The sequence below is a fragment of the Solea senegalensis genome, linkage group LG7, assembly GCF_019176455.1.
Source record: "Solea senegalensis isolate Sse05_10M linkage group LG7, IFAPA_SoseM_1, whole genome shotgun sequence".
NCBI classification, from domain to species: domain Eukaryota; kingdom Metazoa; phylum Chordata; class Actinopteri; order Pleuronectiformes; family Soleidae; genus Solea; species Solea senegalensis.
The window spans coordinates 21,466,786-21,484,853 of NC_058027.1; the positions used below are offsets into that span (position 1 = coordinate 21,466,786).

Consider the following 18,068-nt stretch of genomic DNA (forward strand, 5'->3'; position numbering starts at 1 on the left):
TGCTTTGGATAAAAGCGTCTGCTAAATGACATGTAATGTAATGTAATATTGTAAGTATTAGGGAAGCAAAGATGTGTTTTTTGTTCATGTGGGAGTTCAGAAACAGTTCATCATGTTCTCTTCACTCATATAAAAGTAAAACTTAAAGTTTACTCACTTGTATCACAGAGTATCCTGTTGTTGTTGTTTTTAAAGTTGTTGCTTTTTTGTTGGCGATTATAAAATAAATCGGGGCACAGCTGCTTTTAGCTCATTTGTTTCGTGCCGATGGAGGGCAGCATTGCGCTTGTTAGCGTACAGCCTGCCGGAAATGTATTCCACGAAGAAGAAAAGGGCCACATAGAAGAAGAAGCACATCGAGCATTTTGGGTTGACAGTGTTTGGCAGCTTATGTAAAAGTGATTTAATCACGGACATTGACGTGTATGTGTCCCGCGGATAGAGGACAATGTCTAGCCGGGCGCTGCGAAGGCTGCGAGGCAAACAGCGGGGTCAGGAGGCCTTGGACCTCGGGGAACTAGCTTTGGATGGCAGCCCAGAGGAGCAGTCCGAGGAGGAACAGCCGCAAGAGGCTACTACTTCTCACCCGACTGACAACAAAGACCGAGGTCGAAAGGCAAAGAAGAGCAAGGCGCAGAAAAACGTCAGCAACATTTATGAGCTGGTAAGAGGACGTTACAAATAAACTGAAATATAATTTTCTTTAAACTATTATCAATGTGTTGATAGTCCCTGCTAAAACAAGCTAGCCGCTGCTAATACAAGTTAGCTCTTCTATGTAAACATGTTATTTGTATCATGACAATGTTGTCAAAACGGGTGTTTTCCACCTTCGAACATCACTGTTAGTAATAAAATTATGACATAGACATAGAGACATAGTTTCTCTACAGTATGCTGCACATAATCGAACTTATTCCTCAACCTCTACTTACTCAACCTTTACTGTAGTTGTCTGCACTGGTACTTTTTAAATATACAGTACATAGTACTTGTATGTGTTTTTAAGTAACTGACTCACTTCAGGTATTTCCTTTAGTCAAATGTACAATACATGTCTGGAGTCAATTTATCTTATTGTATTTATCCATTAATTAATTAATTTATTGCTTTACTTTTAGCTTAAGTTACTGCTCTCTTAGCCATGACAAAGTTCTATTGTTGCTGTTTCGGAGACAGTAAACACATCAGATTTAATTCTGTCAAATGGATTTTGGATTTGACTGATAAAGCTTATATGAACAATGGAATACTTGTTGAATAAATCAAGCTCTGTAGCAAGGTGCAACTTAAGTTTTTTTTTCTTCCGTTTTATCCTCCATATGAGGGCTGAGGGGGCACTGGTGCCAATTTATCCGGAACCCTTAATTACCACATTCACATTTTCTTAGATATGTGATCAAGACAATGAGAAAATCGTACCTGATGAAGAAGTGGAGAAACCAGATGTAAACAAAATAAGTGGCATGGAAAAGAATGATAATGGAGACCCTGACAAACCTGACGCAAAGGAACAGGAAACATCTTCTAAGGTAAGGATTAAATAAAGCGACAAAGGTACTTTACCTCTGATTTGACTCAAATATTCTTGATCTCAATTTGCAACCTAGTAATTTCTCCTTTCTTTAATAGTCTACATCTGAAGACAGAGTTAAAAAGAAGAAGAAAAAGAAGAAGACAAAAGGAAGGTCAGAGAATGGACAGGTTCGTTTTTAAAGAAGCTCCATATCTGCCATTAGAACTTCTAAATCACTGTTAATTTTTTTTAATGACCTCTCTATGTGGTTTCAAAAGGCTGTTCAGGATGATAACATAGATGTATTGCTGGAGAATCTGGACCAGCCCAATAGTCTGAGTTTGCAAAATGAAGATTGTGGAGGCTCTGAGAGAAGATCTGTTTTACACGTGGAGCACAGGTGAGGAGACTAACCTCTCGTGTCTTGTCGTGTATGTGTGTCGAAAATCGTTTTTAAACAATTTATAAACTTGGCCTGTGTGAGCAGTGCTGATACATTTACAAACACAGTATATGACGTAGTACATATAATTAAATAAACACAACTGTACATTAATCTGCACATTCAATATTTAAATTGCTCTTGACTAGCACACAGCAGTTCACTGTAATGTGAAAGTCTGTGATTCCTCAATGCCATCATGTGGTGGCGCTTGACACCACACTATGAGAAATGGTAATGGTTGTAGTTAAACGCTATTAAGGTTGTTATATCACTGATTGAGTGTACAAAATATTCATTCAATGAAAAGCTTTTCGTATGATTTAAATCATCTTAATAAAATAATGCCGTGAATCATTTGCGTTTGTTTTGACTGACATTTCCAGAATGTCAAAATCAGACGTAAATGGATAAATGTGAGACAGAATAGGGTTCTATATTTTCCTTTGGTTATATTTAATATCCTTGTTCATATTATCAATTATTATCTCACCCAATTCACCAGGAATCTCAACCCAGAGACGGAGCTAAAGAAATATTTTGGTGCTCGGGCTGTTGTTGGGGATCAGAGGTAAAGAAGAGGAAAGGGACTATTATGTGTCATTGTTTGAAATTCGTCTTCTCAGAATTCTTGTATGTACAATATTTCATGATCCTTTATTTGATTGTTTTTTGACAGACCTCGACATAGAAACAGGCAGTTTCACCGTAGCACCTGGATGACCAGTCCCAAGGAGAGCTGGCCTCGCTTCAGCCGAACAGGTACATCTGTAGTAATTATTGCAATAAATAAAAATCTGAATGAGACTGATTTATATATATTTGTAGTAAAAAACAAAGTGCTTCAGATAAAGACAGCCCCATGACTAAAAACAACAACCTCACAAATAAAATTTAAAATTTAAAATTTATTAAAAAGGATTGTTCTGTAATCTGACGTACTGTATGATGTGTTGGTTTTGTGGTAGTCAGCAGTGTGCATACTGGCCAGTATCAAATGTGCGTCAATGTTGAGCTTTGCATTCAGCAGTTATAATTTCTCAATTGATCATTCTTTAAAATATAGCCCAAAGACTTGATGAGGGTTCTTTGTGTTGTTGTCAGAAGGAACCACAATGAATTACTGTATTTTTTTAGTTTATAAGTACCTTGAGCAATACATATTTTTTACATTTAACCTTTGTACTCTTGAATGAATGTTGCTTTTGTTAAACTAACGTCATCACTAAGACTACGTTGTTGTGTTCTCACTCAAAGTCGTCATAGATGTATTGTGAAATTGTTATTTTGGTTGATTATGCTGATTGATTGAAGTAAGAATCAGAATTGTTATTGTCATTGTGACAACGAGACATTGCACAGTGAAATTTTAAAAGTGCAGGTTTTCCAGTTAATAGAAAAATAGAAAGTAAGTAAATAAAAGATAAATATAAATGTGTTAAAAAGACTACAAAATACTAAACTAACTGAGAAAGAAAGTCACACACAGACATAGCAAGTATCCTGAACTATGAACACATAAACCCCGGATGTGCTGGATGGATGGAAAGAATGACTGAGTGATTAAAAGAGATGTAAACAATATACATAAGCATATATGATGAAGATCAAAATATCTTCATCTTCGTGGATCTAAAGCGCCTGCCTGAAGGCAGACACTCAAACAGATTGTTTCCAGGGTGAGATGGGTCCTGAGATGTTCCTGAGGCGGCAGGAGTGGGCGTTGTTCTTCTGGCTAACTGCCTCACGAGTTACTGTGTCTGTTGCTGCGTTGAAGTGGACCTTGTGAAAACGATATTTTGAAATGGGAAGTCATGTACAGGACATCCTGAGCGTGGAGCATTCTAAAAACAACCCATAAACTTAGGACACTGTGTTGCACAATGGAAATATTACAGTCGATCTAAACACTGATAATGTCTTTCTTTATGTATTCCACAGGAATCTCAATGACGTTACTGCAGTCAAAGGATGGCATTCATTACTTCACCTTTGAGCACAGTCGTGACTACCAACAAGTGCAGTTCAAGTTCCTGGATGCGGTCGAGTCCATGGATCCTAACAACATTGTTGTAAGAGAAATACACTCTCTTTTGTTCCAACTTGGAAAGTTGGAACGGACAATGAATCTCCGTCCAGTGAATTTAACATTGTGCTCAGTGGCAGTATTTTGATAGTTAACTTTGACTTTTTAATCTTTTTAGTTCAGCTAGAAATTGTGCAAGTTCTTCAGTACTACCCATATAATGTAGTCACAATTAGCATTCAACTACACACACAGGAAACACAGGCAGAAAACTAAACTGTCCGTTCTTAGTAGTTTGCGTTCAAAGTGTTGGGAGACGTTACTGCATTAATGGCTGCATGTGTATGGAAATTTATTGACAAATCTACAGTCTTGCAGAGACCGTGTAATCACTTCACCTGTGAATTTTCACTAAAATCTTATACTTAAGTAAATCCTGTTTTGCTAGGATTTTCCTGACAGTCCTTTTCTTCCTCCAGGCCTTGCTACAGCTTAACCCTTACCACATTGACTCGTTGCTGCAGCTATCAGATGTCTGTCGCATACAGGAGGATCAGGAGATGGCAAGGGACCTGATTGGTGAGGATCATTGGCAATTTCAAATATTACATTAATTTGTAAAGAGATGAGATGACTAAGTCTGTGTTAAGCACTCAGCAACCAATGACTGAGGGTGATTATAATATTTTTGTATGAAACATACAACTTAAGATGGTTTCACACTGGATGCATGTGCGGTTCGTCTGCGTCGCAGGCCGTCCCACTTTTCATTTAAGCACACATGGCGATTGATGAGAGCACTCACATTGCCCTCGTAGTCTCAAGTGCATTGCACACGAGTAAGCTGCATGGCTCTTTTTGGAAATAGACCTCTGGTCTATTTTTACCTCAAGCTATTCGTCTCTCACAGCAAAAATGTACATTGAAATGCATATGTCACAAACACAACACCTGTTTTAAAGTAAAAGTGCCCTAGCGTTTCAGTTCCCTGTATTGTTTTAGTTCATGGTGAATTTGAAAGGCAAACTCTGTGTAAAACATAGCAGAAGCTGCACAGAGGCTTCACAGCAGACATGCTCCGTGTGTACGACCGATACTCAGACATGATTAAGCTTCCTTAGTCCAAGTCTGTTTTTCGTCATTTCTAAAAGGACCAGGCATTCACTGTGCGTGTATTAATACAAATTCCTTCAGAAGATAGGCAGTTTGATCCCGGGCTCATCTAATTTGCACACTGTCAGTGGGCAGGAAACTGAACCCCAAATTGCTACTAGTGGCTGTGTCAGCAATGCTTAATGATAGAAAATAGTACTGCGTAAAGTGGATGAATCGCGTTTGAGTTGTAAAAAAGACTAGGAAAAGGATTAAAACAGACAATTTACCACATGGTTCCCGGAAGTTTTACGCAACTAAGAAGTCACATTGAGAAGAAAGACAGTATTTTCCTGTTTGGGTCGGGTCAGGTTGTTAAGTCGTCTTTGTAAGATCATTCTATTTCAGGACCTTAAAGCTGACACTGTACAGAACTGTACAGAACAGAGGAGCCACAGAAGCCTCAGCAACAGGCTGCTCCTCCCAAAGTACAGGACCAACAGGCTGGGGGACTCGTTTGTCCCCCGGGCCATCAAACTGTACAACTCCTCACTGGGGGGGAGGAGGGCAAACAAAACAAGCAGTATGAACTAAACATATGTCCATAATCACAACTCAGTGAAATGTGCAATAACCACAACAATAACAACATAATAACATGTGCAATAAAACCTTATAGACAGTGCAATAAAACCCTGGGCAATACGGGGTAACTGTAGGTGTGTGTGTGTACCTGTGTGTGTATGTATATGCATATATATGTATATGTGTGTATGTATATGCATATATATGTATATATGTGTATGTATGTATATATATATGTGTGTATATGTGTATATATATATATATATGTATGTATGTGTGTATATGTGTATATATGTGTTGTGTGTATGTATGTATACATACATATATATATAGCATGGGTCATTTATGTTTGTATTTTTATATTTTTTATATTCTCTTAGATTTTTATTTTTATTTTAACTTTATTTTTAGCTTATTTTATTCTATTCTATATTCTATGGTGTTTGGTAACTGGGGAATTACTCTTTCCAGTCTCCTGAAAAGTGTGACTCTAATCCTTACAGTGCTGTGTGCTGATGTTGGAGCTGTTAATTTCCCCAAGGGAACCTCCCAAAGGGATCAATAAAGTCGTCTGTCTGTCTGTCTGTCTGAACTTTGGACACAGTAATTGTCCAATTATTGACAAAGCTATCACTGCTAAAATCTTTTTTTCTTTTTCTTTTTTAAGAAAGGGGCTTGTACTGCTTTGAATGTGCTTGTCACCCATTATTTAGCTTGACATCAGGTGCCAGCAGACTCGATTATCTGAGACCCGAAAACAGGTTGGTTGCTCCCTCTTTTCTCCTTTTAACTTTGATTTGCAATCCTTCAGAAATCAAAATGTGTCTTCATGATTTAGGAATGTATTCATTGAATTACTTCATGTTGCAGGGCTTTTTATCTTGCTCTGTATAAGCACATGATGTTCCTGGAGAAGCGTGGGTGCCCACGGACGGCTTTGGAGTTCTGCAAATTCATCCTTAGGTGAGATTCCTACCCTTTATCTATCAATTATAACACTGAATGCTCTTTATGACGCAAAACGGAATGTGACGCAGCAAAATGCTGCTGGACGGGGGGGGGAACCTTTTCACTGCTGCACCACACATGCCTCCCGCTGTGGTAGTAATTGCAGGAATGATCAGTTTACTCCACCAGCTTAGCAGAAAACATGTCTGGGAGTACCAAGAATGTAGTTTACAGACACACCCACTCAGCTGTGTCTCTCTCTCTCTCTCTCTCTCTCTCTCTCACTCTCACTCTCTCGCACAATACAAGCACACACACACTCAACTGTGTTTTTCAGTACTGTTTGTGTGGGGTGGGGGTTTGGAAACTGTTCTCTTAATTGTGTCTGTAGTTTCCTTGTTTGAAGTTTAGTAGATATGATCACATGAGTTATTTTTGAACAAAAATAACTCTTATCTCCGTGATTAAAGAACCATTGAGAGTAGTCATCAGACTTTGAGGAATAGAAGAGTGTTCATTTAGATATTGGGACGGGTTTTTCCCATGGGTTCTGAATGACTTTAGTATTGTGATGAATTGACATTAGAAAGCAAAACTCATTAGTGCTCTGTCCTGAAATCATCTTTTTTTGTGAGTAAATCTACAGTGTGCCATACTAAATGTGCTTTATATCATGATTGGATTTTAACTGTAGTGCTTAGCAAGTGGCCTCTAGCTTGCTGACCATTACTGAGTGACATTTATTGTACTGAATGGATTGCCTGTTTGTGTTTGTGAGCAGCACAACTTAAAAAAATAAAGGACCAACATTTCTGGGGATGTAGGTCATTGTTCAAGGAAGGACCTCTTTTTATATTTTGGTAGTAAGGATGTCACTTTTTTCAAAAATCAAGTTCAAACAAAATGTATAAATGATCTGTAACTCCCCTTTCAACCTGATTGTTGTGACTCCTTTCTTTATATTTACAATATAACCCGGGAGGAGAACACCTACTGAGAGTGCACAGATGTTCCTGGCACACAGATATTTATGAGCCAGCTTACAGAAAGTATTAGGTTAAGTTGTTAATGATTATTCAGTGCACAGCATATCTTACCAACAAGCAGGGGGTTGCTTGTTGAGTTTTGATTAAAAGTGACAGCCCTGTTTAGTGGTGACACAGATACAGATTCTGGAGTATATTGACACTGTGACAAACTCTGGGGTGTCTGTGGCATAGGCTTGTGCTCTCTTTGTGCTTTGTCTAGTTCAGTGATTCCCACAGTGTGGGTCATTAAATATCAATAAAATGTTTTTAATTTTCAGTTTCGTAATTAAGTTTTAATTTGCTGTAAAATATTTACGATAGACTGGAATAAAACAAAGCCATGATGTTTAAATTATGTGATATTTTCTGACTGTTAAAGGCTTCTTCATGCTGATGTTGGGTTTAATATTTAAGTATTTGCACTCAATGTTAATTTGTTAATTGTTATTTATGTTGATGGTTAAGTACGCACTTTAGGAGTGAGAACTTTGTTGCAAATCTAAACCTTTCAAATATTACATGGAGGCCAGCTGTAATAGCCACATGTGTTGAAAATAAAGTGAAGTTGACTGATTATTAATCTGCACGAATAATTTTTGTATCCCATGTACACATGATGAATGATGATGAATAATGAATGAACATTAATATGTATATGATGTTGTTCCTAGTCTTGTGTGTTGATCACAGTCATTGAATGTCATTTTTGTGTAAGACCTAAAACTAGTGATTGAAACCATGAACTCCTCAGGTATTGTTATAAATCAAGTGAAAAGGAGGCTTATTTTATCATGGGTTTGATTAAAACATTACTTATTTTTGCTATTGATGTTGGGTATATGTAAAAAAAAATAAAAGGAAATGTTTTTGTTAAAGTCGACCATTTCAACAACACTGTGTCATGTTGGTACTGATAACACTAACATAAGGCTTCATTGGGTTGCTTTTGTACCATCGGTCTGCCATAACTTGAGATCTGCAGCCTATGCATATTACATATGGTCAACCTTTATCTATGATTTTCATCAAACTCTGGCTTCCTGACTTCATGGCCGTAACAATGACGACGATGGTCTGGTCTTTTTGTAAAGCAGCAGTGTGACAATAAAAGCTGACAGCTGTCTCTCTCCATCTAGTGGTGTTTGAATCACTGTTTAAAATGTGATCGATAACAGAATCTTTTGAAAAAACAGCCTGAAGAAGTGCTTCACTTTTATTTTTTTTAACACTAAATATAGATATCTGTATCATTGTGTGTTCTCTGTATTAAATACATTGTTCTGGCTTTGAAGGTAACCAGCAACATGAACTAAAATCAGTCTATCCTTTACTATTATTCGACACATGGAGGTGTCATTTTCTGGTGACTCCCGTTTGGTGAGGCGCTGCTTGTCTTAACGATTTGCTTGTGGTCTTGTTGACTGTTTTCTTCTAGTTTGGACCCAGACTCTGACCCACTCTGCATGCTCCTGCTCATTGATTTTCTGATGCTGCGCTCCAGAGAGTACCAGTCTCTCCTCCAGTTATATCAGGACTGGGGGGTAAGGAGTGCTATTATGTGCATATGTGTGTCTTAACATGTGATTTTAAACTGAGAATGAAATGACTCATTTAAATATTTATTCATTATTTTTCTGTCTAATGCTAAAATCTATTGTTTTTTTTTGCAATTCTAGGAGCACAGAAACCTGTCCCAGCTGCCGAACTTTGCGTTCTCCGCCGCACTTTGCCATTTTCATCTCAGTCAGGAGGAAGATTTGGATCCTGAGGAAAGTGTCAAACAAAGATGCAAAGCTGACCAGATGCTGCAGGAAGCCCTCGTCATGTTCCCTGGAGGTTAGACCAGCAAATATTTCATTAATGAATTAATACCCTCCAGTCATTTCTTCTCTTTTCTTGCCATTTACATCCAGGAAGTTGTAAATGTGAATTTCCTCTCACCTATGTTGCTGTTAATGTGTTTTCCTCAGTCTTGATGCCTCTACTGGATCTGTGCACTGTGCAGCCTGATGCAGCAGTCACCTCACATGCTTTCTTTGGTCCAAAATGTCGCATAGGGTAAAGTCCCCTCAATCTTAAGCATTGCATGATAATTTACCTCACAAGGCACTTTTTTGCTTTTCTTAATCTTTTGTTGTCTTGCTATGTCTGTCTCTAGGCAGCTGCCAGCTCTGGCTGAACTGACAGCTCTGTACGTGGGGAGGACTTACATCATGTGGAAGGAGGCAGCAGTAATGCTTTGGTTGGAAGAGTCGGTGAGAGAAGTGTTGCATCGAGTTGATGCCAAAGATCCTCTGGTGCTGGACTGTCAAAACAGGTAAGAAGTCAATGCTGCTTAACTCGTTTCTGCTTTTTCTTTTTGATCTCAGACATTCATCCTTGCTATTGATGTCTTTAATTGTGAGAGTCTTTTAATTTCCTCAAACATTTCTCACCTCGTCAACCTCAAATTTGGCAGGTGTATTGCTTGGACCAGATAATTTTCTTTGCATCAATGGATTACCAGGGTTGTCCAGACATCTTGTCATATTCTTTTGAACACATCTCAAGAACAGCTTTAGGGAATATTTTCAGATTTGGTCCAAATATCTAGTTGGATTTGAGGATGAAGTGATTGGATTTGTGTGGGCTCAGTGTTCCTCGTTTTTCCTACAAAAACATTTAACTTTTTTTTACATTTTGCTTCCAGCTGGTTTACTTAGTTGAGCTCAGTGACACATGTCGTTCACTCATGGATTAAGAACAGTGACATTGTTACAGCGTGCTTTGGTAGAATTATGACTTCATCATCAATCAGTGGATGATGGGGCGGTTTACGTATCCTATGGTAACAACATAGATGGATCTGGATTTGTCTTGGGTCTGGTACAGAGCTTTGTGGGTGCGGGTCTGCCAAAAGGACCCTGGCAGTACTCCATGGTATCTCAAAAAACCCTCTAGGGTAAAACAATATTCAAAATTATGGAAAATTATGCTTTGGAAAATGGTTTAGGTGATTATTATGTTACAAAGAGTTTCTTACCGCTGGGCTCAGATATTCAAAGTCTCCACTTTTGCTCTGTATTAGGAGAAGCCAGAGGTACCAGAGTGCACCAAGGAACATCCATCGCCATGTCCTGCTCTCTGAGATCAAGGAAGCCACCTCATGTCTGCCTTTAGTAAGAAACTCAACCAAACTACCAAATGTCACTGAATCCACCAAGATTTCTGTCCTATAAACTCTCTGAGATCATCTTGTTAGAGTTTATACTAATGCATGCCATGTTTTTTTTTTGTTGTTGTTGTTGTTGTTGTTTTTTGTTTGTTTTTTTTAAATCTAGAATGAATTTTTTTTTTTTACGTGGAAGTAACACCGAACATCATTTCAGAAAAATATGCCTCCTATTGCAGGTTTCACAAATGTAACTTTAAACAGAAGAATCTGAAAATTGAAGAAGGGTCCGGAACTAACCGTTAACATTGTTAATTTTTAAAATGAAAAAGAAATCTTTAATTTAGGAAAAAGTAAAGACTGGAGCTTTCCTGAAGTTATTTTTGGTAAAGCCATTCTTTTTGGTATTAACACATGCATCCCTGTGAACCTGACACTGAACTTGCTTATTTGTTTGATATCATCAGGAGGTGACCACTCAGCCTGTGATGGGCTTTGACCCTCTGCCTCCACTGGACTCGGTGACATCTTATACCCGACCACAGAGGTAATGTACTCTTCATTTTTTCTTCACATAGCAACCTGTCACAGTTGGGAAAAAAGTGTGGTTTTAAACCCAAAAACTAAGTTTCTTTTAATGTGCTTTGTGTGTCTCCAAATAGACAACATGTTGGTGCAACCAATGAGAGTACACTGTCGCTGTTTTTCCGGTCTCTGCTGCCAAATTTCAACCTTCAGGTAAGTTGTTTGATTGGATCACGCCTGATCAGTCTGGAAGAGCAAACTGAGCTATGGTTCAAAATTCAGCTCAAGTCACTTCTGTCTACTTACTAGAAAAATAATCATAGCTATATAAGAGAGCCAGCAACCCTCATAAAAACACATTTTGTGACAAAGGTAAGCAAAAACTGGACCCGAACCCGCTTGTTGGTGGACGGCCATCACTTGACTTTGTTCTGGCAGTGAATGCACTGATATTTCTATTTCAGTAATCCAACTTTCCCCCAATTATTGTTTGGGATGCACTTGATCGTCACAGCAAAGAGTATACCACAGAGGCCCTGTACGCAGAATTATTTAGGTCTGTATTAAATTACCAGTGTGTGCATGCAGGGCAGAATTAGGTCAATAACCACTGATAATTAACACTGAGAAAACGAGTTACACTACAGTGCTACTGTTCAATTATAAATTAAGTCCTCAGCACTGTAATTTAAGGCTTTACAAACCCAATAACTGATGCACCAAAAGAGTTCCCTTAGGCAACTGATCCTGTGACCTACTTTTCCGGTACAATTTAACTTTAGACCAGCACTGATGTGAAACAGATCCCAGCACAGAGAAAGGATGACAATCCTGACTACTAGCAATGATGAGAGAAACGGGGAGTCACTGCTTGACAAAAATACATCTATTATAATAACCATTGTTCAGTCAGCGTTGAGCTCTGATTATTTTCTTGATTAATTGTTTGGGCCATATAATATCAGATTACGTGTTGTTCGTCAAACCTGGAAATGATGATAAACCAAAATTATTAACTTTTAATGAATTATTTGTTATCCCTATCAAAGAAATTAAGACAATACTCACATTTAAGAAGCTTAAAATCTTGTTTTGATAATGAAAAAAGGTTTAAACTGATGAATTGATTATCAAAATAGTTGTCAATTAATTTAGTAATCGATTAATAATCGATTAATTGTTTCAGCTCTATTGTAAACTGGGTGGCCTAGGCAGAGTTGTACAGTGTTCTGGTATCTTTTACAACATGTGTTAGTCAAAGTTGTCAAATGTCGCTCTTAGCTTTAACCAGACAAATACTGAAATATAGATGCAGTTAGAAGGTAATTTGTTATTTTCGTCTCAGTGCTGTGTCTTTGCTATGGTGGCCTGAAAATCATGAAATAATCCCTTAAGTACAATAGAAAGTCACAACACCCAATGGGTGCCTAGTGTAATATACACTACAACTACAGTACAACTTGGTCATAATTGGTCAAAAGTCCCTACTTCAGCTGTAGAGCAAACTGCGTCCGTCATTTGAGGACAAGTCTTGGTGTTGCTACATTTTAATCGCAGGAAAACATCCTGGGACATGAATGAAGAACCCATGGTGTGCATGTGGGGACATCATGTGATTAATAGCTTTAAGGCCTTCATTCAAATAATGCTCACTTGTCTCGAACACACTGTGTGAGTTCACCAAGTTAGTGAATAATTCGCTGTGAAATGACCTGCTCCAAAAGGTGTCGACAAATGTAATTTAATTTTCTCTTTGTGGTGCTCGTTTTTTTCTGCGGGAGAGTTTTATTGGGTTTACTTTATGCCATTGAAGGAACATAATGTCAAGGTTGAGTTTTCTTCTTCTTAGATTACTGAAGTTAAAACACAGATACACTCATTTAGCAGCAGGAACCTCCAGGGCTGTTGAAAATCACTGTTGGATGGGCGAGAAAAACAACTCAACATGCCTCCTTGATTGATGAAATGTTTCCTCTGAAGACACATGAACACCCTTGGGAGATATCAACTGATAAATATATAAACAAAAATCTTATGACCGTGACATTTTTGCAGTTAACTCTGTCCGTAAATTCACAAAAGTCGTTGGTAGCCTTGGTTTATTCTTTTTTCCAATTGTGATTTTTTAACTACACTGATTCATGAGACCACAATTAATGTTTTTATTTATCTTCAATCATACCTTTATTGATGCAAACAAACTTTTTATTCTGACTTAACACAAAACAACCACTTTGTCACATACACAATAACAAATAAACAAACAATTACAACACTTAAGCATAATGTTACCACACACACAGAATTTGTATATTTGTAGGTGTATGTTTGATTATCCTTTCAGAAATGATTTAGCAGTAGACGTCCTTGGGAACCAAAAACGTGTTTTGTTTCTGGGCAGAAAATGAAATGGCCTGACAAGATGAAGGAATTCTTCAGTTACCATGTAGGGAATTTTACTTGGAATATATTAAACAATAATAAATTCGATGTGTATAGATTGTTCACATCACAACGCATCACAATATGCTCCATTAGCACACAGAAAGCACTTAAGGCATACAGTATAAAGCAGACAAAAACACATCACAGCTGTAGGCTTGTCATAAAGAAAATTATGTACAGTCCGTACAACTCGGGATGGCTCAATAATACCTTTTTTGTGTCTAATACAAAAGGAGTATCACAACACTGAGTAACTTCTTCCTCCTCTTCTTCTTTTGGCTTCTCCCCTGTAGGGGTCACCCTTGTGTCTTGTGAACCTACTCTGTGGTTATCGATATATAATGTAGTCTTCGCCCTCTTTTAATCAACTCGGCTGTTAATAAGTCATTTTTGCTGTCGCGTTTCCCACATACCTATAGCTAGCTCAAAAACTTGATGTTCCAAATACACTGCAGACATTCAGAGCTCTCACACACATGTCACATGATGGCAGTGGTGAGAATCTCTCTCTGCCTGTGTTCAGTGAAGCATTTATGCCATATTTAGGGTTTTCTAGATTGTATCCTATGTATTATAATATTGGATCAATACCGAGTATAGTGTTGGTTCAACCCTTGTGATGTTGACGTGTCAATATCAGTGAGTGCAGAGCTTGAGAGGCTTTTAACAGCCTTTTAAAGTTGTTTTTTAATGTGTAAGGAGCTCCTACAGAAAAAAGCTGACTTCCCAAATGCTATATTTAATGGAATTAAAATGGTGGATGAACACAAAATCATATACGTGGGGAGTGGCCAGATTATTAAAGACCACATTATAAAATACAATAGTCCAAAGTTGATCAGGATGGTGTTACATAAGTTAATCTGCCCCACTTTCAGAGGCCGTCTTGATCCACATTGTCCTGAGCAACAAATGAATGTTTGAATGTTGAATGTTCACTTCACTTTATTTGCTTACCCCTCAGAGTAGACTGCATTTTGGCTGAGATTTCCTTGAAAGACCATATGGCAGCAAACACAGTGAAACGTGGAATTACTATTTTTCAAGCCAGGTTTAATTGAACTTGATGTGTTCAAACAGCGTAGTTATCCGTGATCGCTGACATATGACAAATATGTGATTAGACATATAGCATTATGTGAACTGGCATTACATTCGATAGGAAAAATTGGAATTATCTGTGATGAAATATGCCTAGCCCTTTCAACAGAGTCTGCTGAGGTCTCCCACACAAACCTAAAGAAAACAGAGTGGTTGCTGGGGAGTATGGATTGTAATCGCAGAGGCCTCTTACAATATCATACCCGATACATTGTTTTATACTGTGAGTCAATGGTAGTGGTTAGCACTCTCGCCTTTGCAGCAAGACCTGGGGTCGAGACCCGGTCGGAACAAGTGCCTTTCTGCATGGAGTATCTATGTTCCCCCCGTGCTTCGGGGAGAATGGGGATTAGGTCAATTGGACACTCTTAATTGACCATAGGTGCAAGTGTGGGAGTGAATAGTTGTTTGTCTCTATGTGGCCCTGCGATGGATTGGCAAACTGTCCAGGGTGTACCCGCCTATCCCCCTATGTCAGATAGGAGGCTGTCACCTCATGTGGAGGATGAAGCGGTAGAAGATGGATGGATGAACAGTGTTATGTAGTGTTTTCTTTCACCGTTTTTTTGTTTGTTCAGGTGTATAATGCAAACCCTTAATGGCTGTGGTTTGTGTCCAAATGAAGCGTCAATATTGGTGCCTTGACAAGTTTACTGACTTTAAACACTGTGTACTTATGTGGTCATAAATGTTTTTCCAAAGTGTACACATATTTAAGGTTATACAGGTTAGTATGTATCATATTTTCTTCTTTTTTAGTCTAATGCTTGTATGAAGCACAAATTGAGTGCCTCCTAAATTATGACACAAGACTAGATAACACATGGTGGTGAGTTATTATCCAAGTTTGATTGTGTACTAATTAAATTAGATCACTAAGTTATTAAGCTACCAACGCAAGTAAAAAAGAAATCATTTCATTCATAGATCACCATAAATGAAACAAGCTATTTAATTAAAATTCACCCGGCAAATTGTAAAATGTGATAAAATTATTAGATCCACCAGTGACTGCCTCGCACTGATAACAGTGTGTCTGCTTTTTAGTGCGTGAAATGTGCCATTTATTATCTTAATATTTGAAATGCATTTCCATGGTGTAATGTAGGCCTAGTGTCAGTATTCTTTCCATCTTAGGCTCTGTAGTTTGATTTATTTTCGTATTAGTGGTGTTAGTTGTATCCCTCTCTTTTTTTATATAAAACTCTAGCAGTTCAAAATGACTGTGCTTTTTAGCGTATTCAAATGTGGAGTCATCTTCTATATTCATACAACTTGACTTTTAACTTGTTTGATTTAAAGCAGGGACTGGACTTGACTTGAAGGTTAAGACTTGAGACTATGTGTGACTTACTCCCATCTCTGCTGTATTTATTCAACTTTTGTTTTATTGTCAACAAAGTCAATAAAAATATCATGTGTTTATTCTTTTATCACCCAGCTAAACATAATAATGAATTCTGCTGAGGTACTGTACAGAAAAGAAGCACATTGTCAGTTTAAGAAAGCCTCATGATAAAGATAAAGATTTTTTATATTAACACAGTATTATTTATCTCTCTTCTCGCCAAGGGTGGACTGAGGCAGGAGGACAACATGGAGGTGGCTCGAGCTGGTCAGGAGCTGAACCAGGAGGTGAACCGTCTCATGGTTGCGATGAGGGACATGTTGGCAAACATCAGGTTTCAGGAGCCACCGCGAGAGGACAACAACCTCAGAGACGAGGAGGAATGGGACTGAGAAAAGGGTGAAAGACTGGGAATAAAAATAAAAAAAAGAGCTGAGGATGCTGACAACCAAGAAATTTTTTAAAACACATTATTGACATCGTGTGTGAGAATAGTAAGACGTAATTGTATATTTTAATTGTTATAATACAAAAATGGAACACATGGTTGGGTGTATTTTTCTGCTTTTTTGGCGTCAGTTAAAAAAGAAAACTACTCAGGGGGCAATCTGTTGGTTGTGGTCAATGGGTGAGGTCAGAAAATGGGTTGGTTCATTGTTTATTCAGATCCCCCTCCATGCCCTGTAATATCACCACTTTAAATTAATTGGCATCAACACATGAAGGCTTTGGACAGTTTATCATGTTCAGTAAAATAAGTGAGCTGCTTTATGAAAGAGTGAAGTTGAAACTATTGAGCTTTACGTGTTGTCAATTTTGCTCCATGAAAATCAGATTTCCCACCAAGCTCCAGAATCACGTCCTCTCCATTTTCTGTGTTCCATTATCTGCAGAGACATATTTTCTGCTCCTGCATACATGCCTGCGTGTTCATTCATACTAGAGTGAAGGTCTGCGTCACTCTGACGTTACCCATCTCCAATCCATTCCAACATGCCGTCCTTCCTGGATGAAGTGCAGCTGAAGCAGTGAACGACTACATTGGCCGATGAGGACATATACGCCATGTGAACCATTGTGGACCTCTGCAGATTCAGAAAGTATGAATTGGCCTTTAAAATGCATTGCTGTTAAATTGTTTCTGCTTATTGACGTTCATGTTAATTTTGAGTTAATGTCAGGTGAAAATCAACCAATATTTATTAATGTGCTCCACGTGAATCACACGATACAAATGATGGGAACAGAAATCAAAATACAATAAAATAAGCAGTAAAACTAGGAAGCGAGGGAAAGTGTCACCGTGCTACTGAATATTATTTAGAATAGTCTTTCTAAATCAATGTGTTTTAAATGAATTTTTAAAAAACTCCCAGGTCAGTAACTGAACGCAGATCAGATGGTAAACTGCTCCAGAGCAAAGGAACGGTCACCCTACTGTATCTTGACCTGAAGACGTAAGCAAAACACCCTGTTGCACACAAATTGAAGGTTTATAAATACTTTAGTTGATCCACTGGTGCCTCTAATTTCAAATGTCTATTTCATGACTTCAGAGTTTGAAATCCTTAGGTTTTTTTTTAACACAGAATTTTATCTGTGGACTTTAGTGCAGCACAGTGGATGGTTTATGTATTCACTAATGTCTTTTTTGTGACCTTTAATTTTGCATGATTACATTATTTGTTTTTATTGGAAACTATTAGTCACACTGAGGGCATAAGCTCTGGGAATATTGATCGAACTGGAACTGTCTTTATATGGTTGTCTATACAGCACTTTCACTCAGGGAACCTCATGACTTGTGTGACTGTGCGATTTCACCTACAGCTATAGTTGAGGTTGTGGGACATTTTCATGT

At 38.0% G+C, this 18,068-nt stretch overlaps 1 protein-coding gene across 1 annotated transcript; it reads left to right on the forward strand.

Annotated features, from left to right (window-relative positions):
• The first annotated feature begins 309 nt into the window (after positions 1–309).
• Positions 310–16,751, forward strand: tcf25 (transcription factor 25 (basic helix-loop-helix)). Its single transcript, XM_044030522.1, has 18 exons — positions 310–664; positions 1,392–1,532; positions 1,633–1,704; positions 1,795–1,916; positions 2,464–2,529; positions 2,638–2,720; positions 3,900–4,030; positions 4,464–4,563; positions 6,329–6,422; positions 6,532–6,624; positions 9,073–9,178; positions 9,314–9,473; positions 9,608–9,695; positions 9,796–9,954; positions 10,705–10,795; positions 11,256–11,335; positions 11,451–11,526; positions 16,432–16,751. The coding sequence occupies exons 1-18, from the start codon at positions 449–451 to the stop codon at positions 16,597–16,599; spliced, it is 2,046 nt and encodes a 681-aa protein (XP_043886457.1). The 5' UTR covers positions 310–448; the 3' UTR covers positions 16,600–16,751.
• Positions 16,752–18,068: the final 1,317 nt, after the last annotated feature.